This window comes from Cavia porcellus, unplaced genomic scaffold (assembly GCF_034190915.1).
Source record: "Cavia porcellus strain 051 isolate PalLab524CR breed Dunkin Hartley unplaced genomic scaffold, mCavPor4.1 scaffold_26, whole genome shotgun sequence".
Lineage (NCBI taxonomy): Eukaryota > Metazoa > Chordata > Mammalia > Rodentia > Caviidae > Cavia > Cavia porcellus.
In genome coordinates, this window is record NW_026947509.1 from 53,266,352 (window position 1) to 53,293,896 (window position 27,545).

The following is a 27,545-nucleotide window of genomic DNA, read 5'->3' on the forward strand; positions in this document are numbered from 1 at the left end:
GCTCCTGTTTATATTTTTCTAAAAGTCATTGCGCCCAGGAAGCTTTTTCTTTTACCTGATGTTGGCCTTTTCCATTGTGGCCACTCGAGACAATAGTGTTGGAAAGCCACACATTTTCATGTGTGTGATGCCTGTCAGCAGTGGTCGTCACCTCCATGATGTGTTTACTCTGCCTCCCTTCATCTTCCTAGAGCACCTTTTCCTTACCATAGAAGAGAGTACGAGGCTTGCGACTTACCTTTTCACTGCACTCTTTGGCATTTATCTGAACATCTTTGCAGTTTTTAGAAGAAACGGAGGAGGTACAGCACATGAACTCTGCCCCAGCTCTTCTAACCTGCTCACTCTCGGCTCTTGGTTTGAAAACTCACACTGCATATCAAGACCAGGCATGGAGACTACAGAGGAAAGCAGAAACTAAGCAGGAAAACACTGTAGGTTACAGTGTAACCTCCGAGGCTGTAATACTTGTATCCTCAAGGTAGGTATAAAATAGTTTGCTCAAGGAGGCATCTAGTGCTGGGGATTTAGCTCAGTGGCTTAAGTGCCTGCCTGGCCTGGTACCAAAAAAACAAAACAAAGAAGGTATCCATACCATGGGATTACCTGACTCTTCATTTTGCTAGAGGAATTAGACCAGAAAAAGTAGGGAGCTCGATCTTTCTCAGATGGGAAAGAGTATCAAGAGATGAAGGGAGAGGAAGGGAATGACAGAAGAATTAAGGAGTGTTATGTACAGGTACCAAGTCCATCCAAGGCATGTAATCATGATATATTATAAACATATGCTAATAAAAAACAAACAAACAAAAAAGAATCAGAGCATCTCAGTCTTCTCAAACTAGTTTATCTGTCTTGGTTTAAAAATTTCAAACTACAATTAAGATTCCTTAATTTTTCCCTAGAAATGCAATATTAATCCAGGACATTGTTTTGTAAGCACAAACTGTACTGAGAACACAGTACCTTCTTTGAAAGACATAAGAACTTAGAGATAACTCTGTACCAAGGCAAAGGCAGGTGATGAGAGGGTAGCGAAACCTGCCAATTTCTTCCTGAATAGGTCTCCTATGAGAATTGTCACTAAGTGTCTAATTTATTTCAGGTGCTGGGCTAAGTGCTAGGGTACAAAGTTGATTAAAACTCAACAGCCTGCCTTTCCAGTGGAGAATCACATGAGAAATCACTAACTAGAGGACAGAGGAAGCACTGGATGGAGGGCAAGGGACAGCTGTTTGCTCAGCAGGTTGAGGTCATTGTTCTTTTGGGTATAAAATGCATCCACATTTCAGAAACATTGACATGACAAAAAGGGCGTGTTTTGGCATTTGAGAAATATAATTTAGAGTCTTCCCTGTTACATGGTAATAGCAAAAGATGCATAATTTTCACTCACGGGAAGTACTTCAAACTGAATAACATTTAGAGCTTAGTTTAATGAATCTGCTCACCCTCTGTCTCCATCCCAGTTAAGCCCACTGGGCCAGTCCACCTAAATACTGGAACCGTTGAATATAAATTAGAGAAGAAACTATACTCCTGAGAATAAAGGGACACCAAGTGGTGTACTTGTGGTATTGACAGAAAGGGTATATTAAGATCTGAGGGATTTGGGAAAAGGTAACAAAAGTAACAGAAAGCCAGGAATCTGGAGTTGGGAATATTCAGCTTTGGGGAATCCAGGGTGCAAGGTTGTGAGTGGAATCTAGCAATTCTCAATGAAAACTGGAACTACTTTGATAAACAGTTTGACAAATTTTGTATCAGGAGACGTGGTCAATGTAATTCATTTACTGTTATTCAGTGTCATGCCAGTAATATCATATAGTGACAGAACTGTTTGCCTTTTTCACCCAGATTTTTTTCTTTTCTTTTCTTTTTTTTTTCTTTTTTTTTTTTTTTTTTGCAGTACCAGGGATTGACTCACAGCCTCGAGCTTCCCAGGCAAGCGCTTATGCCACTGAGCTAAATCCCAGCCTCTCCACCCAGATTTTTCAAATTGTTTTATTTATTTAAATTTTTTTGAAGTTGGGCGTGGTGGCCCATGCCTGTAATCCCAGCACTTGGGAGGCTGAGGCAGGAGAGTCATTGCAAATTTGAGATCAGCTTTGGCTACAAAGTGAACTCAAGACCAGCCTGAACTGCATAGAGACGTTCTGTCTCAAAAGACAAAAAACAAATTTTTTTTTTTTTCCTGAGGCAGAATCCCTATATAGTGCAAGCTGGCCTTGTACTCACTTAAGTAGCCCAGGCTGGCCTCAAATTCATGGCAATCTTCCTGCCTCAGCCTCCTGAGTGCTGGGGTTACAAATGTGTGCCACCACATCTGGCTCTGCCAAGTTTAAAACTGAGATTTAAACAAAACAAAACAAAAAAAGCTTGAGAATATTCTGCTAAGAAGTGAGGAAGTGAGAGAAAGAATATCATTATTTTTTGGCCCCTTAATGAATTAGTGAGTATAACCTCACCAGACACCAGGTATCCTTTGATGGGAGAATCCAACACCATCCATAAAATTGTCTTACCAGAACAACCACCAACCAACCAAAAACTCCAGGCAGAATCTGGTCACGTTTCTTTATTTAGCTACCAATTTATAAGACCAATATGGATGAGAGGTGCACACTCTGGGAATACCACCAGCACAAGGATATGTAGGATCAATAATCTGCTTTCTTCAACAGGTAAGTCACAAGGAAAAAAAAAATCAGAAGGCAGACATATAGACATGCACCACCCAGTGTAATAGCCAGTAGCTTCATACCTCTGAAACAGTCACAATTCAATACAATTAAAAATGCTGTTCCTCAGTTGCACCAGCCTCAATGGCAGGAAGTGCCATTGGACAGCATGGCTGTAGCACAAAAGGTGTGCCATCTGCTCAAGTTCTGAAGACCTTATTTGGATCCACTGTTAAGCAAAATCTCCTACAAGTGTTAAACTAGCAGGATATGTTGAGCCAACTGGATAGCTGATGCTATTAAAGAATTATTTTTTAAAATGATAGAATTTTGATAATGCTATTGTGACTTTTTAAAAAAGGAAATCCTAACAGGGAAGAGATGCATATTGAAACAAGTGAAATAAAATGGCCTATGTCTGCAATTTGCTTCTAAATAGTAGGAGATGAAAACACAATTGACTTTGAATATTTTTATTATTGTTGAAAATAGGCAATAGTACAAGGAAGATTAAAACAATTCTTTCTTTTACCTAAATTTGTCACTTTCCATAACAAGGCTTTATTCTTATACATGTTTGAAATTTTCTGTAATATCATATCTGGGTTTTGTGTGTGTGTGTGTGTGTGTGTGTGTGTGTGTGTGTGTGTGTGTATTTGGGTACTGGGGATCGAACTCACAAACTTATGCTTGCCAGGGAAGATGCTTACACTGCTAAGCGAAACCCCTGGCTGTTTTGTTTGTTTTATAAGACACATATGAATCACTGGCAGTCTAGATAAGACAGCTAGATATTTACTAATTTATATCTCTTTAACAGCAGCAATCAGCACAGCCCTCTGAAGGGCTTCAGCTCAGCGGTGGGCTGTAGCTTCCTGGGAGGTCTGCTGGATTTAAGAATTAGATCTCCTCAGTCCTCTTTATTTTCTTTAAGTTTCTTCATTTTCTTTAAGCAACTTGGGTTAAAATTTCAAACTCAGATAAGTTTTCTTATGTCATTTTTATAAAATCAATATTAGCCCATTTGTTTCATAGATGTAAACACTGCACTAAGAACACAGTGTCTTCTCTCAAAGATGTTACATAGATTCTCACTCTTGCCTCTCTACCTGGAGAACAAGAAGAGAAGGAGTGTCAAGAGTGACAGTGAATCCTCTCTATTGCTGTCTCAGCATGTGATAGCACAGATTCCCTGCAACTTTCTGAGGTCTTAGATCAACAACAAACCAGGAGATGAATTTCTTTTACAGAATAGCAAGGTGGATGCAGTTGCAGTTGTAACATCTTCAAATGGCTTGCTCAAGGTTGCTTTCCTTCATTTGCGTATAGGTGTAATGTGTGGCTTGATAGCCAGGAGGTCTCAATGCTGATCCCACCATCTGTGTCCATCTGTCAGGGGAGTTAGATTGGTTTTAACTCTCTCTTGCCTGAAGTCTTCCTCACCTACTTTCTTAACTCTTAATCCCCCAATATGACTGATGGAGTTTTTGTAATATTATACATTGGTAAAAATGCCAGTATTTAATGCAAATAAAATTTTATTCACAATGTATTTGTGGAAGAGAAAATTTCTAGTGGGTTCCCAAAATAAAGTGTTAAGAGAAGTAAAGGGAGAGGAAGGGTTCTGCTAAGCTGAGGATGATCTCCCAAGTCTCTTTCCATGTCACCCCATTCACTCTGTGTTGATGATTTTGCTTTCCTATCCTTCAGCAAGGTCAGGACATCTTTGCCTAGCTCACTCTAGCAAGAAGCAGTGTGATGTATGGATCGTGAGCTTTCTCAAGCAAGTTAGACTCTATAAAGCACAGGGAGGCGCCAGGACTGGGATGGAAGAACTGGTACCAGTGGAAGGCCAGGGCCAGCTCCCAAGCCCCCACCTGGGCTCTCTAAGGAGGGCCGTAGCTGCTGCCCTGGCCCTGGATGGGGAATCCACCATGGGTCGCAAGAAAAAGAAGAAAGAGTCCCGCCCAGAATCCATTATTGTCTATCGGTCTGACAATGAGAACATGGATGAGGAGCCTGAGGAATCAGAAGGTGGAGATCAGCCTAAAGAGGAGGAGGGAGAGGATTTCCTAGACTATCCCATGGATGATGGTGAGTCTTTCCGGGACCCCTTTGAAACCATAGAAAGGAAACCAAAAGGGGACCCTCCCTTCAGGAGACAGACAAGGATCTGCTCGTTCATCTGTTTCTTAGTGATACGTTTCTCACATTGCTGTTGTCATTCAACAAACCCATAGTATACATTTAGCATCTAATGTGTTCTATTTTAGGTGATAGGGAGATCTAATCCTTTCAGAACTCCTAGAGTAATCAAAGAAACAGATTTCTACACAAAAAATTAGTAACAGGAACAGACCATGCTAATTATTTAATTGTAAAAAACCAAGAATTGTTGACTTTTATAACAAAAAAGGCAAATTATATTAACAATAACTGACAGTATTCCTTCAAATGCAAAATTGCCAAAAACTGAGTAAAAAATACCATTAATATGAGGAAATGGACATACTTTCATATACCTCAAAAGGAAATAGAAGCTGCTTCAGCCACTATGTAGGCACTTTATTAATATTTGTTAAAATTCAAAACCTGCATTCCTGAGTTTCAGAAATCCTCAGTACCCCTCCCCCCGGAAACTTATGCACATGTTCTGCATGTATAAGAGTGTTTGTTGTTTCTAGTGAAGAAGCTGTGAAGTGTCTACGAAGAATTACTGTGCAGCAATGGAGAGATGAGGTCGGCCCATGTGTATAGATAGATACATGTCTAAGACAAACTCAGTGAATAAGCAACATATTTGCTCTACTAGACTTGATGTTCTAGTCAGGAGAAGAACAACAGTGAAGGAGTCAACAAATAGAAGACAATTTCAGGTAGCACTATGAGTTCCAAAAACAATAAAACCATAGTAATTATTGGAAAGATGAGTATGGTAGGGGAGAGAGTCTGTGGTCATGGAAGGCCTCTGTAAAGTGGTGACTTTTAAGCTGTCCCAAATGACATGAAGAAACCAGTTAACACGGAAGGGGTTTGAAAATTAGGAACCACCAGCGGCAAAGGGCCTGCCTTGCAAGTGCGTGGTCGTGAGTTTGATCCCCAGTACCGGTAAAAAAAAACGAAAAAAAAAAAAAAAAAAAAACCAAGTAATTTTTGGGGCTGGGGATTTAGTTCAGTGGCATAAGCGCCTGCCTTGCAAGCACGTGGTCGTGAGTTCGATCCCTGGTACCAATAAAAAAAAAAATTAGGAATCACCACAGGCAAAAGCCTGGAGGGGGAGCAGCATTGGCCTTTCATGGGTGGGGTTGATTCTGGTAGGGAGTATAGGCAACAAGTGGAAGAATGATGACAGGATTAGAAATGGCAGTGGCAACTGGATGGTGGTTAGCCATGCAGGTCATAGTAAAGGTTTAGAATATTTATAAATGGCGAGGAAGCCAGCGGAAGACTCTATGCAGGAGAGACATGTTGTCTCATTGTATTTTAAAAAGCTCACTCTGGCTCCTCTATAAAGATTGGACTGTGAAGAGCAGAGTGGAAGCTGATGGGACACTGTTGTACCAGTGTAGCTGCAGTGGCACCCGTGTAGAAGCTTGGACTAAGGTGACAACAGAGAGCAGTTAGAGAAGAGAGGTGAGATTCCAAATGCACCATGGAACTTGATGAGTTGGAGGTAGGGAGGGAGAAAAAGAAAGGAACTGATAATGACCCTTACAGGAGCAATAGAGAGGACAGATAGTAGTGTTATAGGAGTCTGGGAAACCATTAAGTTTGGGGGAGCAGCAAGCCCTTCTATCTGGTAGTCAGAGCCCCTGTTCCTGTCCTGGGCCTTGCTTATGGTCTTTGATCCAGCCCTGGGGCCAGGGTCTTCCAGGGTCTTCCTCAACCAGGCTTGAGGTTGTGCCTTCCTAAGCCTGTAGTCTGTCCCTGGCCTGAGACCTCTAGACTGTATATTACGTATCCAGCATCACAGACTTCCCTGCCTTAGTATCTCCAGCTCCTCTTTCAGGGTAGCCACTGGATGGCCATCTGCTGTTGTGTATGTTTGTGGCATGGGTATGAATGTGAAGTATATATGTGAGGTGTTTATAGTATGCACGGCATGTGAATGTGGTATGTGGGGACATATTTGGGGTGTGTGTATATGTGTTGTGTATATCCATGATATGTATTATGTATCGTGTTTCTGCATGATACGTTGTGAGTGTGATGTTGGTGCAGTGTTTGTGGAGTGCATGGGGAGTTTGTGTGTGGTATGTAAGTATACAGTGTGTGTGGTATGGGTATCTATCTGTATGTGTTGTGTGTGTGGGAGGGTATAGGTGGTGTAGTGTATGCGAAGTTGTGTGTAGTATGTGTGTACATTGTGTGTGTGTGTGTGGTGTGGATGTGTGTGTCTACAAGGGGTGATCAAATTTTGTTACAGTAAAAGACATTGACCAGCCTTACAGTACTCCCCATCATTGTGGACATGTGCATCCCACTGTTCTTGCCACTTTCTGAAGCACTTCTGGAAGTCTTTTTTTGTCTGTGAGATGTGATTAAAAATGGGTAAATGCTGCTGCCCAGTGCCATCCAAGGGAGGCTCATAAAAACGTGCCAGTGTGTCCTTATTTGCCTTCTTCACCAGATTTGGCATCATGGTTCCTCCCCAAAGTTAAAATGAACACACGAGGTAAACATTTTGAGTCAGTTCAGGACATTGTCCCAGCTATGACAGCACAACTAAAGACACTCATGAAAAAGGACTTCTAGAACTGCTGCAGCAAGTGGCAAGAAGAAAAAGAAGCAACAAACAAACAAAGAGAAAGTGGCAAGAATGATAGAATAAGTATATTCGAAGCAAAGGGGATTAATAGAAATGTGTCTTTTACTGTAATAAAAAAACCTAAACATTCCCCATATTTTTCAGTCACACCTCATGTTCTGGTTGTGATGTGTGTGTGTGTGTGTGACAGAGAGAGAGAACTGTAGGTAGTACAGTAGAGGGTATGTTATGTGTATGTGGTGGTGTGGATAGGGGCATGTATGAGGGGTCAGGTGAGTGGGATGTGGGGGTGACTAAGGGTACAGAGCTTGGACATGAGGGTCATGACATCAACAGGTCTACAAGAAGCCTCCTCTCAGCAAAGACGTAGAATGCACATGCCAGCCAAATGCACACAAATGCAATTTTTACACACAGATTGACACTCATAAACAATATGTTCTCAGCACTTGTTAACTAATATAGGATCGTTATAAAGTAGGGTCTGTGGCAAAGTTCTTCACCCCTCCATGTCACAGAGATCATGCCAAGAGTGATAGCCCCCAAAATGGAGAGTGAACAAGAAAAATAAGAAAAGACTGTCTCACAGTCTTATCAGGGTCTAGACCTGTAGAGTGAGGAGACCTATTAATTGGTCCACCACTGAGTCACTGATTCCAACCACTGCTATGCCAGATGCCATAAAAAAAGACAGTCCCATGCTCAGCCCCAGCCTCAGGCAATGACAGTATACTAAAATGTTCCCTCTTCAGATAATGAGCTCAGCTCCTTTGTGCCCCACAGATATGTGGAACATGCCTTCCGACAGCCGCTATGTCACATTAACTGGGACCATCACACGAGGGAAGAAAAAGGGGCAGATGGTGGACATTCATGTCACATTGACAGAGAAGGAGCTGCAGGAACTGACCAAGCCCCAAGAGTCATCACGAGAAACGGCACCTGAAGGAGGAAAAGCCTGCCAGGTGGGAGCAGACCAGGGGCCACATGTGGTCCTCTGGACGCTGGTCTGCCTGCCTGTAGTTTTCATCCTCTCTTTCATTGTCTCTTTCTACTACGGTACTATCACTTGGTACAACATCTTCCTTGTGTACAATGAGGAAAGGACCTTCTGGCACAAGGTCTCCTGCTGCCCCTGTCTCGTTCTCTTCTATCCAGTGCTCATCATGGCTATGGCCTCTTCCTTGGGCCTCTATGCTGCTGTGGTCCAGCTCTCGTGGTCCTGGGGAGCATGGTGGCAAGCTGCTCGGGACATGGAGAAAGGCTTCTGTGGCTGGCTCTGCAGCAAGCTGGGTCTAGAGGATTGTTCTCCATATAGCATTGTGGAGCTGCTTGAATCTGACAATATCTCAGGCAATCTCTCCAATAAGGATCCCACCCAGGAAGTAGAAACCTCTACTGTCTAAACTGCCAACAATTTTCTTTTTCTCTGGCCTCAGTAACCTACATGTTTCCTGATATTTCCAGCAATTTTAAGTCATCCCCTAGTCACTTAGAGTTGTGGAAAAATGCTGGCCCATGCTGACCTGTCTTACCATCCTGATGGTTCCAGGAAGGCAGGGAATAGAAAAGTCATGCCAAAGCAATTCATCCAATATGCAAACTTTTTGACTTGTGGTCCTAAAATGGTCATTTACCTGTGGCAGGGAGATCCACTGCATATGACTTTGGGATCTTGGTGGTATTACTGGTAGCTGTAACTCAAGGAAGTGTGAGACCAAATGTGATGGAGGAATGTAACAAAGAGGGTCAGGAATGACCTTGTAAGCAAATACATACACATGGAGTGAAACATTCTGGCGGGTGGGTTGTGGAGGTTTGAGTTGTAAGAGAAAGTAAAGATTTGTATGCATCACTTAGATTTAGATTGAACTGCATAAAATTAAATCCCCAAACATCAGTGGTTTTAAATGAGATAGGAGTTTCTTTCTTGTATGGAAATCTGGAAGCACACCCACAAAGATCCCTGTGTAGTCATTGGGTCCATGTCTTACCATTAGTAGGAAGTGGCCCTTATTGTCTATAACTTCAGTGTTCCAATGGTGACTGCCTCTTGAGCCATCATGGCCATATTTCTGGAAAAACAGAAGAGAAAGAAGTATACACACTTCCTGTTTAGGGAGACTTCCCAGAAGTCCCTTCTCCACATTTCTTAACTTTCATTAGCCAGACCTTAGTCACATGACCTTGCAATGGAAACGTAATCTTTTATCTGTGTAGCTATATTCTTAGCTTACTTTTGAGCTTTTGCTAAATTGAGAGAAAAGGACGGAATGGCTATTTTGGTAGGTAAGTAGGAATCTCTGCTTTAAAATAACTTTTTTTTTTTTTTGGTCTTTTTTCATTTTTATGGGTACCAGAGATCGAACTCACGACTGCCTGCTTGCAAGGCAGGTGCTTATGCCGCTGAGCTAAATCCCCAGCCCCTAAAATAACTTTTAATAGGTCTCAAATCCCAAACTGCTAGTATAGTTTGTTTGACTTATTTATTTATTTATTCATTCAGGCTTTTTTATTCTGGCCTGAATGTTATGCAGAGAATTTATATGTAGATATCAGCTACATGCACTACATATATATGCAGTATACATAGATATTAGCATCTCATGTACCGGGTATTAAACTTCTGTAATGTCATGTGGTTCCTTTGGAAAGAAATAGAGGATACTACAATTACATGGTGGTAGAATAACTCTTCTTCCTGATGGTGGGGGTTGAACAGGGGTTGGTGATAATCTAATCTATAGATTAAAGACTCAGAGGGGAAAATAGGAATTGCATTCGCCAAATACACCCCCAGCAGGTATCAGCTGCTCTAAGCGTGAACAAGCCAGATTTAGCCTTTGGCACAACCTCACTCAAAGCCTTACTCAGACCATTTTAGTGTAACAACAAAATAGTTCTCTTGCCTCCTGGGATTAACTCAGATTAAACAATTCTGATTTTTAACAAATATAGGCGTGTCCTAATTTCAAAATATAAAATCGTAAGAAGACAGATTTTGGAGTCTTCCTTGCAAGAAAATCTGGTGCTTATTATTGTTCATTCCTCAGAAAGAAGCTGTTGAAAAGAGCTGCTGTGAATGAAACCAAAGGGGCCATCATCATGTCCCTGCAGGAAACCAGGAACATTTGCTTAATGTATGGTGCTCTACTCCACCTTCAAAGGAATCATATTTTTAAATTAACTGTTATTAGTTTGACCAGAGGGGGGAAAATGTGCTCAGCATTTTTGAAGATAACTTTGGTGCTTTCTGGTACAACTGCAGACATAAATAATTGAAGTGAAGATAAACAGAATAAAAAATCTAATTAACAATTGTTTGATTTATCATTGAGGTTCTCCAAACTAGTTTTGAATGCTACAGTTTGTAGAAAAAGGGTAAGCTAGTGGCCATTCTATATGTAACTAACATATGTAATGATGTTAATACAGACCCTTAAGAATTGATTCTTTAAATGTACCACTAAGTTTTAGGAGTTCTATTTTAGAACTCCCACATTAAAGTCACATTTTTGTCTAAGCCTGCATTAAACACAGTCACATTTGTCACATTTTTCTGTCATACTGAATTGGGGAACCAATAGAAAAGACAACAATCATGATTAGGAATAGGGGAAGGTGGACTTAGTGGAATAGAGGGATGGAGGTGAAACCATGCCCCGAGGATATCTTCCCTAGTTAGACTCATCACATAATGGAAGAGAGAGGTTTACAAACTAAAATCACTTGACAAGGGCTCTAGAGAGGTGTGTCAATGCCTAGTCTAAAGGAATTAAAACAACCACTGCTGGGTGTGGTGGTATAATCCCAGCACTCAGGAGACTGAGGCAGAAGGACTGCCATGAGGCTGAGGACAGCCTGGGCTACATACGAAAGTTCAAGGCCAGCCTGCACATAGGGAGACTGTCTCAACAAACAAACAAACAAACAAAACAAGCAAACAAACAAAACTGAGCCCAACAGAACTGGTACAATGTAGTCTTTGTTCCCAGTAAACACCTAGAGAACATTAGAGAAGAAATTAAAGTCAGATACCATATATGAGTAATTCTATTAGTTCATAGTTAATCTTCACAGAAATATTGAGGAGGAGGAGGGAGAGAAGAAGGATATTTTTAATTAATTGCTTAGCAGGCATAATATGCAGAGCTGGATAAATGACATGTGACCCAGTATGGTGATACTGACACTTCAAAGTCATCTGGTCTTCTGGCATTAGGTAACCAATGCAATTCATGGCTGAGGGGGGATGAACCCTTGTTCATAAGAAGCAAGCTTCTAATTCCTAAAAAGAACTAAGTTCAGATACTTTGTAAGTATTGTTTCACTATTTTGAACTGGCTACCCAGAGCTTAATTTTTGCAGTATTAAAAATATTAGTGGTACAGCCGGGTATGGTGGCTCATGCCTGTAATCCCAGCACTTGGGAGGCTGAGGCAGGAGGATCGTTGCAAGTTCGAGACCAGCCTGGGCTACAAAGTGAGCTCAAGGCCAGCCTGAACTGCATAGTGAGACCCTGTCTCAAAATGACAAAAAAAAAAAAAAAAAAAAAAAGATATTAGTGGTAGGCTGGGGATTTAGCTCAGCAGCATAAGTGCCCTGCCTGGCAAGCACAAGGTTGTGAGTTCAATCCCTAAATAAATAAATAAATAAATAATAGTGGTTAACATCAAACAGTTTTTCTTCTCATCAATTAATTACTAACATGAACCTTGTTACATGGATTTTATACATGGTATATGATGGAACTGGTAGAACATAGAACCATTACGTGTCACATCTGTTTAGGATATAAACTTTTATTTCCTATCTATACTGTTAAGATTTTAACCAACTGTCCCAATTTTCCATGTAGCCATTGTTTCAGCTCTGTTGGAATACAAAGGCTGTACATCTTTGTTTTGTATCCTGTTCATGAAGTCAAAGTCATCACTCAAATAGTTCACTCTCAAGATGATATCAAATTGAAACATTCCAGCAACTAAGGGAACACATAGTCTACAATACAGCAGTGGTTAAACAAACAAACAAACAAACAAAACCTTCTGTTGTCTCAATTGTCTATTGCTATTATAACACCTAGAATATAATGGCTTAAAATAACCAGATCCATTGGATTTCTCTGCTTGTAATTTTGCATTCTGAGGAGATGTCAGTGGAGATAACAGTCTCTGCTCAGTGTTTCTAACACTGGGATGGTTTCCTAAGGGCTAGAATATATACTCCTTAGACCAATGATGGTGAACCTTTTAGAGCTTTCAGTGATAACGAACAGCCCATTGTGGCATGTGTGTCATAGGTTTGCCTCCACTGCCCTAGAGAGTCTTATTGGCATGGCTTCTGGGTATATCTTGGGTGCCATGTGGGTGTACCCCTACAACTATTGTTGCTTAGTGCTTGCATTGGACCGCTCAGATTGCTATGAAAACCACAGACTAGGTGAAAGAAACTTATTTTCTCATAGTTCTAGAGGCTAGAAGTTCAAGATCATGGTACTGGCCTAGTTAGTTTCTGGTGAGAGCTGTCCTCTTGGGTTGCAGTTGGCTGCCTTTTTGCTAATGTTCATGTAACTTCTTTTGTTTGAATGAAGGAATGGGGAGAGGAGAGAGAAACATGCTGGAGTGGGGGCAAGAAAGAGAGAGCAAATTTTCTAGTGTCTCCTTTTATAAAGTGAAAGTACCACTATAAAGGTCTCTATTTTTTTTTTTTATAAAGGTCTCTATTCTTGTGCTTCATCCAAATCTAATCACCCCAAAAAACCCCGGCTTCAAATACCATCAAACTTGGGGTTAGGACTTCAACAAATGAATTTTGGCAAGATACAAATATTCAGTCCATAATAATGTTCCTCTGTGTAACTTTGTTAATATGACAGTCCTGGGCTGGGGATTTAGCTCAGTGGTACAAGTGCATGCCTGGCAAGTGCAAGGTCCTGAGTTGGATCTCCCGTACCACAAAAAAAAAAAAAAAAAAAAAGACAGTCCTATAGCATTTGGTCTCTATATATGATGTCTGTGTTCATCAGAGTGCTAAAGCCACATCTGCTAGGTATTCTGAATCCTTGGCTTAGAGGTGACTCAGTATCACTTCTGCCATATATTACTGGTTATAGCAGGCCATGAGGCTAGCCCAGATGCAAGAGAAAGGGACTACATAAGGATGTAAATGCTGGGAGGCAAAACTCATGGGGCCTATTGAGATGTTTGTCATCTCCCTTTCAAATCCTATCCATTTCCTTCCTATGTCGCAGTGGCTCCCATGTATCTCTGTTTCCAACACTTACTATACATGCCATCACTACCAGTAGCCATACTCCATTGATATCTCATGTACTTCCTTACAATTCTGTTCCATATCAACCCAAAAGACCTCACAGGTAGAAATAGAACAAACAAAACCAGAATCTTTTTGTTGTGGAGGAGGAAGAGAGTAGCCATATAAAATAACACAGTGATTTTTGTCCCATTCATCCTCTTTGATTAATGGGGACTTGTTGCCAGGGAAAGCAGTGTTTAAAATCCATATTCATTCTCAACACAATGGTTGCCTAACTGCCAGGAAGTGGGTGGTTCTAGAGTTGTATAAAAACGGCTGAGATTCAAACATAGCTACTAAAGACAGCTGGATTGTAAACAAACATAGCTACTAGAAACTCTTTCATTTCTCCCAGAGCATAGAGTTAAATTCAGGTATTGGGAAGAAAGAGAGAAGAAGGAGTAGGGGAATGAGAGGAGGAAGTCCTAGGGAAAAGAAAAATGAGACTACACAAGATGAAATCAAAGACATAAAACATATTTTCTTCATTGCAGTTAGTCCAGTAATTCCTTTTATCAACTACAGTAGAACTATTATTAAAAATAGCATTTCGGCTTTGAGTGAACTCTGTGTTTGAATGAAAAAAACTAGAAGAATTTCTGGGCTCTACCAGCACAGTCTGAAAGTACCTGACTCTGGCTTTCCATATATTTACTGTATAACTTTGCCTCCCTTAAAGCCCCTCTCTCCTCACGGATTCTCCACATCTTTTCAGAGTTAGTTCCTGCTTTCCCGAGGTCCAATTTCCAAGAGGGAGAACATCTGACTGGACTTTTTTCTATCAGATTGAGTCAAGGTCTGCAGACACTTTGCAGCAGAGGCTGCTTTATTCCTCCAGGTGTTTACACGCGGTGTTTTTTTTTTTTTTTTTTTTTTTTTTGCAAAGTAGAATGCCCCTTCTACTAATGTTTGCTTGGAAACGCTTCTCTTTGGGAGTTGGTGCTAAGGTCATTGCACCTGTGAAGGCTTTCATTAGCACTTTTTGGAGAGGAGACAAGTGATCTTCTGGACTTAGACTTAAGGAATTCTAGAGGCTGACCCCCAACCCAGAAGGGGTTACTGTCAGTAGCAGCAAAGGGAAGTCTGGATTTCGGAGAAGTGATTAATATTAATCCAGTACTGGAGTTTCATAAACTCAAACACTACAAAGTCCTAATCCTGGGGGCGGGGGAATGGAGAGAATCCGCGGCTGCTCAGAGCTCTGGCAGCGTTTCCCGCCTCTTGCTGCTCTGGCCGGAAGCAGCTCCTCTCCCCCGACAGGCGCGGGAGTCAGCCGGAACCCAGTTGCGCGCCCGCTGGAAGCTCCCGCCCGGAAGACGCAGTTGTAGCGCCTGCGGCCGGCAACATGGCGCGATACGGGAATAAGGTAGCGAGGACCTTTGGGTCCTACCCATGCTGGAATCTGGAGAGGGTGATTCCTAGCATGAATTGCGGGGTGACAGCTGTGCCAAGTAGAGAGGCCAGAGGGAAGATCGCGGTGGTGGGCTGGATCTGGAATGCTGGGACTGAGAGGGCCTATCAAAAAAGCTGGGAATTTGAAGTCCAGAATTTGAATTATGTTAGCCCGGCACCCTTTGCATTTCCTTCTCCCTTTCTCTCTCCCCATCCGCCTCTCCTTTATAACTCGTAACCCACTCCGTTCCCAAACCTATGACCTCTGCTGCTTCTAAGCCCACAGGCTTGTTCTAAAACGTCAGGGAAAGATTTTGTGAGTAAAATAACTTGAAATGTAAAGCATGACGTTATTATCTCTATAATAATTTAATATTTTGAATTTACTGAAGAGTTACTTTGTATGAGGCACAGATCTAAATTTTTTTCCTTTTCCCGGTGAGTGTATATTGTCTCCAAGTTTGCAAATAGGGAGAGAGAGAGGCTTGGAGAGTTGCCTGGTCCTTAAGTGGTGGAATCCGGATTTGAACCCAAGCTGTTTTGTTTTCCAAGCCCTGGAGAGTTCTCTGTGTTGTTAAGAATATGACTTTTGGTGTCTCAGATTAATAATAAATTACAATGAATTAAAAAAAGATTTTTTGGTTACTAGATGAAGGTATGATTCCAGCAATTCATTCATCTGTTCATTGATTTATTCTTACTCGTATAACACAGATAAACAGGATAGAATTTTGAGCAGCAGGTTGCAAGTCCCCTTAACTCCCTGTTGAAAAATACTCATTGAAGTTATGAACTCAAAATTATTCTGCTCACCTCCTTTGTTCTTATTTCATCTGAAAAGTTTGTAGCTCCAGTGGAGGAGCTATTTGTGGCAGAGCAACCTGGAGTAAAATCCTGACAGCCTGTGTTGGTTCAGCGTAGAAGTGAAGTTGTTGCCATTTTTCTTTCCTGATTTTCTTACTGTGTTCAGAAAGGAACTCAAAGTAATGTGATTCTTCCAGACAAAATGTTTCAAATGTTGATGTACACACCTGTTTCCTTCCTGTACTGGAAATTGAAGCCAGGGCCTTTGCACTGAGCTATGTACATCCCTAGCCATAACATTGTTTCTTTAAAAGTTTGAGGCAGTATCTTGCAGAGTCACCCAAACTGAACTTGAACTTGTGGTCCTCCTGGTTTACTCTCCCAGAGTGCTGGAATTAGGGGCACTATGCGGGGCTGTGAAACTGATGCCATTTTCTGGATACCTGATTCTTGGCAAAAGATCTTTAGACCTCAAGTTTTCTGGTTTAAAAGTACATTTTGTGAACATGTATTAAATAAACTAAGCACTATACTTTTTTCTTTTAGATAGGGTCTCACTATGCAGTTCTGGTTGGTCTTGAGCTCACTTTGTAACCCAGGCTGGTCTCGAATTTACAATGACCCTCTTGCCTCCGCTTCCTGAGTGCGAGGATTACAGGCGTGCGCCATCATGCCCAGCCCCAGCGGTATACTTTCTGACTCTTAACTTTTTTAGGTTTTTATACATGGGACATTGAAACTATGGGGTGTAAATTTTATTGTTCTCAAAGGAATTTTGTAGTTTTTTTTACTACTTTTTTTCCATATAAGCTATCTTTAGATAATTTTTTAATGTTAGTGCATTATTTCCAATGCTTTATAAGATAGGTGAAGACAGTCTTTCCTTTTCATGTGTTGCAAAAGGTATAACTAAATTTGGAAATCATCTATAACTTCCTCTGACAGGATCTAATCTAGGTTTTTTTTTTTTTTTGTCTTTTTCATTTTTATTGGTACCAGGGATCAAACTCATGACCGCATACTTGCAAGGAAGGCGCTTATGCTGCTGAGCTAAATCCCCAGCCCCTTAATCTAGGTTTTTCAAACACTTCTCGGGTCATGTGATCACTGCTTCAGTAAAGTGATTTCTTTATTGATTGCTTCTAAATCCCCCTCGCCCCCTATGAAGTCAAACAAGTCTCACTGTAACTTGTATGTATTGAACATATTACTCTCCAGCAATCCTTTTTATAATACATTTGTCTAATATATAGGTGAGACTTATCAGATTCTTATTAATCTTCTTCTTTTTTTTTTTTTTTTTTTTTGGTACTGGGCATTGAATTTACGACCATGGGCTTGCAAGGCAGGCACTTATGCCGCTGAGCTAAATCCCCAGCCCATTAATCTTCTTAATATGGATCAGCCACCTAGTTTTTTCCATATGTTCTTTATGTCATGTCTTCAGACCCTTCCCAAAGCCATTCATATTCAATTGTACTTAATCTTACTCTTGTGATACTTGGAGTTGCTCATAATTTAATCCATATAAAGCACAAGTGAGACTGGGACTTGTGGGACAAGGCATGTAACTCTGAAAACAAACTTAAATCTCACCTGGTCTAGGAGTTTTCTGCCTCCTTGAATTAACATTAAGGTTAAGTAACAACATTATCAAGGACTGGAGCTAATTAGTAGAGATAGGACTAGAACCCATTTCTCAGAATCACTAGTTTAGTCTTTTATTTTTCTTTTTGTTTTTTGTTTTTGGTACCGGGGATCGAACTCATGACCTCATGCTTACTAGGCACTTAAGCCACTGAGCTAAACCCCCAGACCCCCTAGTCTTTTATTTTTACAAGCCCTTTTTTTCTTGAATTTATTTACAATCTAAGGTATTTGAGGAGATGCAGTGAGGTACATGTGGGGAATGTCGTGCCAAAACTATCTTCTATTTACTCATTTTATTTAAAAAATAAACATGATGCAGAATTTCAAAAAGAACCCAGTAAATTAACACTAGTGAATATATTGCATATTATCTTAATGTTTACTCTTTTTTTTTTTTTTGGGTACGAGGGAATCGAACTCAGTACCTTATACTTAGTAGGCACATGTTTGTTTGGCCCCAATATTTATTCATTTTATAATCCACTCTAAAATAATGAGTTGCTTTTAGTTCAGATCTCCTACAACTTGTATTCAGTTACATTTTGGATGCCATACATAGAGCGTAGAACTGCCTCTGTATGTTTTTTACTTTTAGTTAGTTTAACCTCTTATGTCATTAGTCTCCTACATCTCCTACGTCTTTTCAAGCATTAGATTTAAGAAGCATTTTCTGCCTTACCTCTCTTTTGTCCTCACTACCAGTCTGGGTAGATGTTTCTCTGGTGTCTCATAGTGCAAACTTGTCATGTAATGTTGTGCTGGTATTGTTTATTATGTGTTTATTTCCTCTACTAGAATAGAGGTAGTATCTTAGTTTTTATTTCAGTTGTCAGTTTACAAACTGATTCAAATTGTTGGGGTATACCATCTTAGCATATATAGATTGAAGTAATAACCTATTGCCACAAAAATGCTTTGTAACAAACCACATGCTACCGTATTTGGTGATTTACAACCCTAGCATCTCCTTTCAGGCTGGTAGGTCTGCAGTTCATCTTTAAGCATGTTGGCTCGGTGGGACTGGAGTTAGCTATAGTGTGTGGGTTCATTTCAGGTCTACTCCAGTTCTGTTCTGGAACTCAAGTGAAGAAATGCCAACTGCCTGGCGCATGTTCCTCTCCTGGTGGGTAATTTCTTTTAGAGAGTCAGAACTCTTTAAGCCTTCGCCAAAGTGAAACTTTGCGATTTGCGTATGTTCTCTGTGTAGAATGTAGCCCTTCCCTTTATCAGGCCTCCCTTAAATCCCATTACAGGTTCTGTGAGTGCAGTAAGGAGGGAATCTTTTTTTTTAAATGATTGTTATTTTCTCATGTACTCTTTGGGGTTTTGTTTCTAGGCAGCTGTTGTGCTATGTGTGGATGTAGGCTTTGCCATGAGTAACTCTTTTCCTGGTGAAGAATCCCCATTTGAACAAGCAAAGAAGGTGATGACCATGTTTGTCCAGCGACAGGTAAGTTTCAGATTGACCTTCGTTTTGGAACCTATGTTTTAACTCCTTATTCCCTCTACCTGCGAATGTGTTAACACCAGCCTATTCATAATGTCCACACTGAGTGTTTGGGGAATCTGGGGCAATTTCTTACATGCATTTCCATAACAATCCACTTACCACTAGAGTATGATATTCCTTCCATTCTGGCCCTTTCACTGTGTATTATAGTTTTTAATTAGAAATGAGAGACAGTATAAAATAATGTTTAAACAAAGAACCTCTAAAACTAGTTGGGTTTGAATCTGTCTTTGCTGTGCGATGTCATTTCTAACCCCATGCATAGTCTTGAGCAAGTCCTTCAACTTCATACCTGGTCCAGTTATTTATTTATTTATATATATATATATATATATATATATATATATATATATATATTTTTTTTTTTTTTTTTTTTTTTTTTTTTTTTGTACTGAGGATTTGACCCAGGGCTTCATATATGCCGGCAAGTACTCTATGATTAAGTTATATCCCCAGCTCTGTCTTTTGCTGTATAATAGATTACTCCAAAACTTAGCATCATAAATGACATTTTAAAAAAGATCATGACTTTAGGGTTCTGTGGGAAGACTGGGTGGGCTGGGTTGAGTGCTTCTCTTGAAAGCTCTTACATAGCTGCTTTTCAGATAGCAGCAGGGGCCAGAGTCACTTGAAGGCTCCGTGGGCTGGCTGTCCAGGATGGGACAGTCACACAGCCAGGAGTGGCAGCTGTGGACTCAGTTGAGGCTGATTCATTAAAATTCCTGCATGTAGCCTCTTTATGTGGCTTGAGATTCGCATAGTGTGCAACAGGCTCTGAGAAACAGTGTCCCAAGAATGAGTACTCATTTTAAGAGATTTTGTCTATGTGGCTTCTTATGTCCTACTCTTAGAAATCTCAGAGAGCTATTTCTATTGTTTTCTGTTAGTCAAGCACATCACTAAGGTCAGCTTACATTTATGGGTGAAGAATTAGGGTCCCCTTCTTTTAAGAAGTAGCCTGAAGGTGCAAGAAGAGGACTAGATGGTGGCGTGGAGACATCTGCCACAGTGCCTCAGTGGCCGGCATGTAAAGTAAGGAAAATAACATCTCTTACGTAGAGTTGTTTTGAGGAATAAAAGAATTAATGTAGATAAAATGCTTAGAACAGTACTTGGCATATTGTAAACATTGTGAAATTGTAAGCTCTTGTTATTTCTTTCATTTTTACTTGATGTGACTCACTTTTTCTAAGTCCATAAGGCCCTGCTTCTTTCCCTGGTGCCATACCTCTTCGTGGATACCTCTGCTGTTTTTCTAGATGGTGCTGCTTCCACGGGACACCATGGCTTCCTATGTGTTGTTCCAGATTTTTATAAATTCTGATGACTTGAAGTCCTTGAAGTGTCAAAGAAGAGAGTGCTGTAATCCCCATCCTGGGGTAAAGATGTATTGATAGTTTTTTATTTTTTATTTTTTATATTTGTGCTGGGGCTTGAACCCAAGATCTCTTGCATACTGGGTGCCAACCATCCATTCAGCCACTAGCTATATCCTCAGCTGCTAGTTTTTTTGTTTGTTTTTTAAGAGTAGCAGTTTTGTTTTTGGCTCTTGAGCCTTCCATAAGAATAAGTGACTCTGGAAGCCGAGGTGACAAAACCAAGTACTAGTCTCATTGTATTCAGAATTTCCTCCCCAATGGGTGTGGTGGCACATAGTTGTAATCCCAGCATTTGGGAGATTGAGACAGGAGGATCACCATGAGTTTGAGGCCCACCTGGATTACATAGTGAGTTCAAGGTCACCCTGAACTACATAGTGAGTTCAGGACCAGCCTGGACTGTACAGAGAGACCCTGTCTCAAAAAAACTTAACAATTTCCTTCTGTCCCATGACTGAGATTTTGTCATTGGAACATGATTACCTTTCTTCAAGATGTGTTCTTATCCTGAAGGCAGCGCCTCCACAGGCAGTGTTAGACAATTTTAAACTCTAGCAAGGACCTTCGCTCCAGTGCAGCTGGGGATTGGTATAAGGGGAGTTCTGGGGAATTTGACTGACTAAACAAAAACTGAAGAATGGCAGAATTCCATTTCCTCTCCATAGAGCACTCTTGCCCATCAATGTGAAAGGCCTGTATTAATCATTAGGTGAGGACAGAACTGCCTTTTGTCTCAGATACTATTTTTCATTTCTACATTTTAGTATGAAAAGGCAAAGAAAAGATAATGGAAACCTTTTTTCTCTATTGTCTTATGCACAGTCCTAATGCTTTGCCATGTTTAATTTTTTTTTCTTAAAAATGGAAATACCTTGTATGATGGATAAACTTGAAGCCCTTCTCATTGTTCTCCTCCTCCTTGTCCTCCTTACCTTCGCTCTTTGGTGGTTACTATCATGCATGCTTTATACTATTAAAGATAAGTATGTATTCGTAAATAACATTTAGTGCTGTATGAAGCTGTCAGACATACGTGCAAATGGTTTTATGCGGTACATACAATTATTCACCTTATGTTTCACAGCTTTATGCTTTTGAGATTTATTCATGTTGCTAATGTATAGATCTCTTCATTTCTCATTTATACAGATATTCTGCAGTATATTTTTGTGTTTTACAGTTGATGGATAGTGTCGGATAGTGTTTTTGCTTGGGGTTCTTTTTTGAGGTAGGGTTTCACTGTGTGGTTCAGGCCGGCCTTGAACTCAACTTTGTAGTCCAGGCTGACCTCGAACTTGTGGCGATTCTCCTGCCTTAGCCTCCTGAGAGCTGGGATTACAGGTGTGCATCACCACGCCTGGTGTTGATGGACAGTTTGCTTGCAGTTTTTGTGCCGTTATAAACAGTATCAAACTTTCTGTCCATTGTCATCTTGTGTACCTGTGCAAGCATTCCTCTGTAGAGTGTGTATTTCTATCTATTACTGAGGTAGATGACGTGAGCATGCATATTTTTTTAAAGCTCTGAAAAGTTTTAACTTTGAATAGACATTCCAGAAAGAGAAATTTTTTTTCAAATTATGCATGATTGGTTTTCACTGAGAATTAGATTCTGACTTGGCTGGAGGGCAGAAGAGCAGTGAGCACCATTCCATTCCCTCACTCTTAACTTGTGCTGAAATGAAGGATGGGACTTAGCATCAAAGAAAGTCTGCCTAGAACCTCGGGATTGTCACTGTCAGTAGGTCCCATGTTTTCTGGTTTTTTTGAGACAGGGTCTTCCTATGTAGTTCAGGCAGATCTTGAACTTACTATGTAGCCCAGGCTGACCTTGAACTTGTGATCCTCCTGCCTCTGCCTTTGAATGCTGGGATTACAGGCAGCACCACCATACCCCCACCTAAATCTCATGTTTCATCAAACCTAATATTTTAAGGCCCCAGAGTCCTGCCTCGGGAGGTATGATTGTCTTGCTATCCAAAGGTTAGGTGTCTTACAGCTTCCGTGTTGTTCTATTATCATTTTCTGCCTTCTGACATTCTTCTCTAGGTGTTTGCAGAGAGCAAGGATGAGATTGCTCTGGTCTTGTTTGGTACAGATGGCACTAACAATGCACTTGCTGCTGGGGACCAGTACCAGAACATCACAGTGCATAGACACCTGATGCTGCCTGATTTTGATTTGCTGGAGGACATTGACAGCAGGATCCAACCAGGTTCTCAACAAGCTGACTGTATCCTTTTTCAGCTGGAGAAGATTTAAGAAATTTCTCTTACTCTGGGGAGTTATGATCTAGTGGGATAGGGCTCTCAGGGTCCCAGTTTTGAGTATCTGGGGATGTTTTACTCTGAGGACAGAGAGGTGATATATGTTAAGATTTTTAATGTGAAATTAATTAAGTTGGGTGGCTAGGCTCTGAGCCTTTCAGTTACTTGTCAGTTTTCTGCACTGGTGACATTAAGAGTTGGGAGAACCAGGAAGGGGAAGATACTAGAGGGTCTCTGTGGCCTTGCCTATATAGTAGGGATGGTTAGAAATGTTTGGAGGCAGGGAAAGGATATTTTTAGAAGAGTATAGCATAAGCATTCCCCACGCGGTCCTGGATGGGATGTGTTTTTTGTGCCAAAATATCAGATTGATATTTGAACTGCGAGATTCCCACTTTCTTCTATGGCATCCATCATTTTAGGGGTTTTACTGTTTTTCCAGTTAATAGTTCCACTCCTGACCACTGGGAGGTGCTGCTGTGCTGAGAGTCACTTTAAAATGCTGCATTATGACTCAGGCTTATTTAAGAAAGGACTATAATCACCCAAAATGTGTTGTAGATACTAACAAACGGCATCAAAAGTTTTGGTTAAGTGAATATAATGTGTTAGATTACCTTTTATTTATTTTTTTACACATTGTGTTTGTCAGGATGCATGTTTTGGTATGTAGCATTTGGGAATATGTGATGATGAAATTAGAGGATAATTGGGCAAGTGCTTTTAAATCCTTGCCTGTTCCAGAATCTACAATTTCCAGCACTGTGAACTTTGCCGGGAGAAAGTTACATGTTCATGAGATAAAATGATTGGTGCTGTCTCTGCCCTTAACTAGCTGAGTTCTGGATGCACTGATTGTGTGTATGGATGTGATTCAGCGTGAAACTGTGTAAGTGTCTCACCTGAGAAACACGGAAATCTGCCTTTCTGCAAAAATTGTGGATTGATGTATTCAATATACTATGTGATTTTTTTTTTTTTTTTTTTTTTTGTCAGTCAGGTTGTATATTTGTGTGGCTTAAAAGAACATCTGATATAATTCAGTGGTTCAATCTATTTTTAAAAGTTTACAAAGAAGAAGGGCTACATTTGGTGGGAATTTCTCTGGGAAAAGTAAACTGGCATATTTCAGTTTTCTTCTGAGTTAATTATCAGTAATATTTTAAAATACTAAGTGAGGCCTGTGGGTGTAACTCAGTGGTAGAGCACTTTGCTAGCATGCACGAGGCCTGGATTTGATTCCCAGCACTGTAGAACTAAAATAAAATAATAAAAGTAAAATTAAATTAAGAATACTAGATGATATGATCCCATCAGTATTTGACATTAACTGTTTAGTACTGTGTCCAATTTTCTAATCTATTATTTAATTATTGCCATGAAAATATATGTCTTTGAACATACACACACATTACTCAGTAATTAAGTGTATTTGATTTTGTGTAAAACATTTCAGGACAGTGGTTTTTTTTCTTCTTGTGGTATTGAGGATTAAATAGCCCAGAGCTTTCACACTAGCTATATCTCCAACCTTTTTAAATATTTTTAATTTGAGACAGAGTCGCATTAAGTTGCTCAGACTGGGTTTGGATTTGCAATCCTGGCCTCAGAGTGCCAGGATTACAGGTATGTGTTATACCTGGCTTGAGGAGAATGTTTTCTTAATGAGTTAATTCTCTTTTAGGGGAAAGAAGTTTGAGAAGCGGCACATTGAAGTGTTCACTGACCTCAGCAGCCCATTCAGCAAAGATCAGCTGGATATTATAATTCATAATTTAAAGAAATCTGGCATCTCCCTACAATTCTTGTAAGATCCTTGTAACATCCTACAAATAATGTATATAGACAAATCCTATTATCCTTACTGCAGTGAGTGATCCCTTTATGAGGTATTCAGTTCATAGCAGTCTTCTCTTTCTACTGAATCAGAATCTATCATATCTGACTACTGATTTACTGATTATTCTTTTCCTTTTCCTTGTTTAATTTTTTTTTTTTTTTGTCTTTTTCCTTTTTATCGGTACCAGGAATCAAACTCACGACTGCCTGCTTGCAAGGCAGGCTCTTAGACCGCTGAGCTAAATCCCCAGCCCCCAATTTGCTGATTATTCTGTGTTTTATTTTATTTTATTTTTTTGGCACCAGGGATCGAACTCATGACCTTGCACTTGCCAGGCAGGTGCTCATGCCGTTAAGCTAAATCCCCAGCCCATTATTCTGTGTTTTAGAAACTCTTGTGAGGTTTGGTGATAGGGAGATAAAAGAGAGAGTCACAAGAATTGAGCTTGGTAGCAGATCATTTTTTTGTGTGCTGTTTTTAAAAAGGAATTAGAAGAGTGTTTGAGGGCATTTAATTTCTCTTCTGCCTGCATTGAAGACTTTACCCCAACAACTACAGATTGGTTGTTTTCTTAAACAGCTCAGAGAACTATCCTACAGACAGTAGCTGCTTACAGATAGACCAAAACGTCATCTTGGGAACCATTTTATAACATGTCTATCTAATATTTACATTTAACACTAAGATCTAAAGGATGCAGTAATAAATATAAAATGTAATTTGCTTATGTTTATTTAGAGACAAGGTATATAAGTTCAGGGGAAAATGTGTATTTGATAGTTGATTAGAGTTGTCCTTCCTTCCCCAATATCTTGAATTTCCCCTCCAACATTTACTTTTCTCTTATGTCCCTAGCAAAAAGTTCTTTTCACTATGCTAATCCTTCCTGCTGCATTTAAAACCTTTTTTCTCTTGTCCTATTTTTAGTGAGAGCAGAGTGATGGTATAGGATGTTGAATTATTAATCTGGGGACACTTCATTTCTCAAATTGAGAGCTACACCAAGAAGTCTGTAACTCAGAGTGGTAAGCCGTTGGCTTTTTAAACTGCCTGCTTCGAGGAATTAAGAACCTCTTTTGCATGTCTGTGCCCCTTAAGACTGCTGGGGGACCTCCTTTCTGTAGAACTGTAGAAAAACAATACAGAATAACGCATCAAACTGATCCTGGTTAAAATGGTACTTCAGAGAAATGAAGTGCTTTTTAAGTGACACTTCTCATCGAGCCGAGGTTTTCTCAGTGCTTCACAAGCCTGCCTCGGCTTCTCTTCCCTGCTCTTGATCTCAGGAAGCCCCACACGTGGTTGAAGCATGCAGTATTGAGCTATCAGTGTCATTTGAAAGGGCCGATGGGTTTTTTTTTTTTTTTTTTTTAATGAGTAAATGTGCAGAAAAGGGAGCATAGCCTTTTTTTTTCTTGCTTGTTTGACTAGGGTTATTTTTTTTCTTGGGAAATGTGTTTTCTTACTGTGCTATAAACTCCCACCATACAGAGTTTATGCTTTTATTGTTCAGTATATTGCAAGTGTGATAAATGTTCTTGTTGGATTAAAGCAAAGACCAGCAACACAAAAAAGGACTGTATTCTGAGCATGCTTGTTCCTTAGACTTGATTTTTTCATTTACTGACTTCTGAGAAAACTTTCTTGGAGTCAAGTGCAGCATAGAAAGAACTGCTATTGTCACTTCTGTATTGGGGATAAACTTTCTTTCGTTTTTCTTTTTTGTTCTTTTTGAGACCGGGTCTTGCTGTGAATTTCAGACTGCTCTCAAGTCTTTTATCCCTTCTTCCTGGTTAGTGCTATAGAGATATCCATAAGCTAAAGCTACCTCTCTGTGCCACACTTTGCTTCCTGGAAACTTTAATGCAGGATACACATATCTGTCATTTTGAGTATATGTAGTAAAAACTTTGGACAGAGAGCCCTATCTTAAGTAAGCAAACAAAGTGATAGAGAAATTGCCTTAACAATATCCATCCACATTGGAGTGACTAGAAATAATGTTGGTAAATGGTTACTAAATCTAGCCATTTAAGTTTCCAGGGATAAAGTAAGGTATGTGACAATGGGAAAAACCATGCCCTTTCAGTCAGGTGACTGAATCCTTGCTGCATTACTTACTAACTGTGAGCCAAATTATTTCATCTCAGTAGCTTCCATTTCTGTAGAAAACGGAGATAAAAGCCTTTGTCTACCTAGTATATGAGAATTAAATGAGATTGTTTCTGTGAAAGTATGTATAAAGTACCATTTAGAATATTGCATAGAATGAATTTGGGTAGTTTGTTTTTTAGCTTGTCTGTTCATCTGTTTGGTAGGGGTGCTTTTTGAGACTGGATTTCACTGTGCAGTTCAGGCTGGCCTTGAGCTCACTTTGGTAGCCCATACTGGTCTGGAACTCACAACAATCCTCCTGCCTCAGCCTTCTGAATGCTGAGATTACAGGCATGTGCCACCACGCCCAGCTGTCTGTTAAGTATTTAACATTTTTATGGCTGGTGATTCCAACCTAGTTTTAGTCTCATTTCAGTCAAACAACTGTAGTGAAACAGAAGAACAAAATTAGATTTTATTTATGTCTATTAAATTTCTGACTTTTGTATAGGAATCTGTATCTGCAATAAATTTGAGTTTAAAATATTTCCTAATATTCACCTATTTAATCCCTGTAATAATTTGGAGGGATTATTTGTGACTTTTTTGGAGAGGAGAGGTTCTGTCCAGAATGTCACCTAACCTTTTTATAGGAAGCCTTTTTAGAACTTTAACCTCTTGGATTGAATGAACTGGCTTTGAGCCTGTCATTGACTCTTAGTTTTATTTGAATTTGAACACAGAGGATTAAACACTGAGTCCCTCTTAGGTTGTAGAGTTAGGCAATGTGAGCTTGTCTTAGTTCATCACTGTCGCTATAACAAAATACCTTCGACTGGGTGA

The 27,545-nt window shown here is 40.1% G+C and overlaps 1 protein-coding gene across 5 annotated transcripts in view; it reads left to right on the forward strand.

Moving 5' to 3' along the window:
• The window catches only part of LOC100728001 (X-ray repair cross-complementing protein 5), a 116,869-nt gene that overhangs the window by 6,638 nt on the left and 82,686 nt on the right, over positions 1-27,545 (forward strand). For 2 of the 5 annotated variants that reach the window (XM_023560157.2, XM_063237466.1), the window contains exons 3-10: positions 282-481; positions 1,910-2,684; positions 4,392-4,775; positions 8,233-8,414; positions 18,950-19,063; positions 22,551-22,734; positions 23,609-23,657; positions 24,453-24,575. In XM_023560157.2, the coding sequence (XP_023415925.1) occupies positions 2,489-2,684; positions 4,392-4,775; positions 8,233-8,414; positions 18,950-19,063; positions 22,551-22,734; positions 23,609-23,657; positions 24,453-24,575 (1,232 nt within the window). In that variant the 5' untranslated portion in view covers positions 282-481; positions 1,910-2,488. Of the gene's footprint in view, positions 1-191; positions 482-1,909; positions 2,685-4,391; positions 4,776-8,232; positions 8,415-14,931; positions 15,134-18,949; positions 19,064-22,550; positions 22,735-23,608; positions 23,658-24,452; positions 24,576-27,545 lie in introns of those variants that run through there. The other 3 variants (XM_063237465.1, XM_063237467.1, XM_003462082.5) reach the window with 3 other exon arrangements.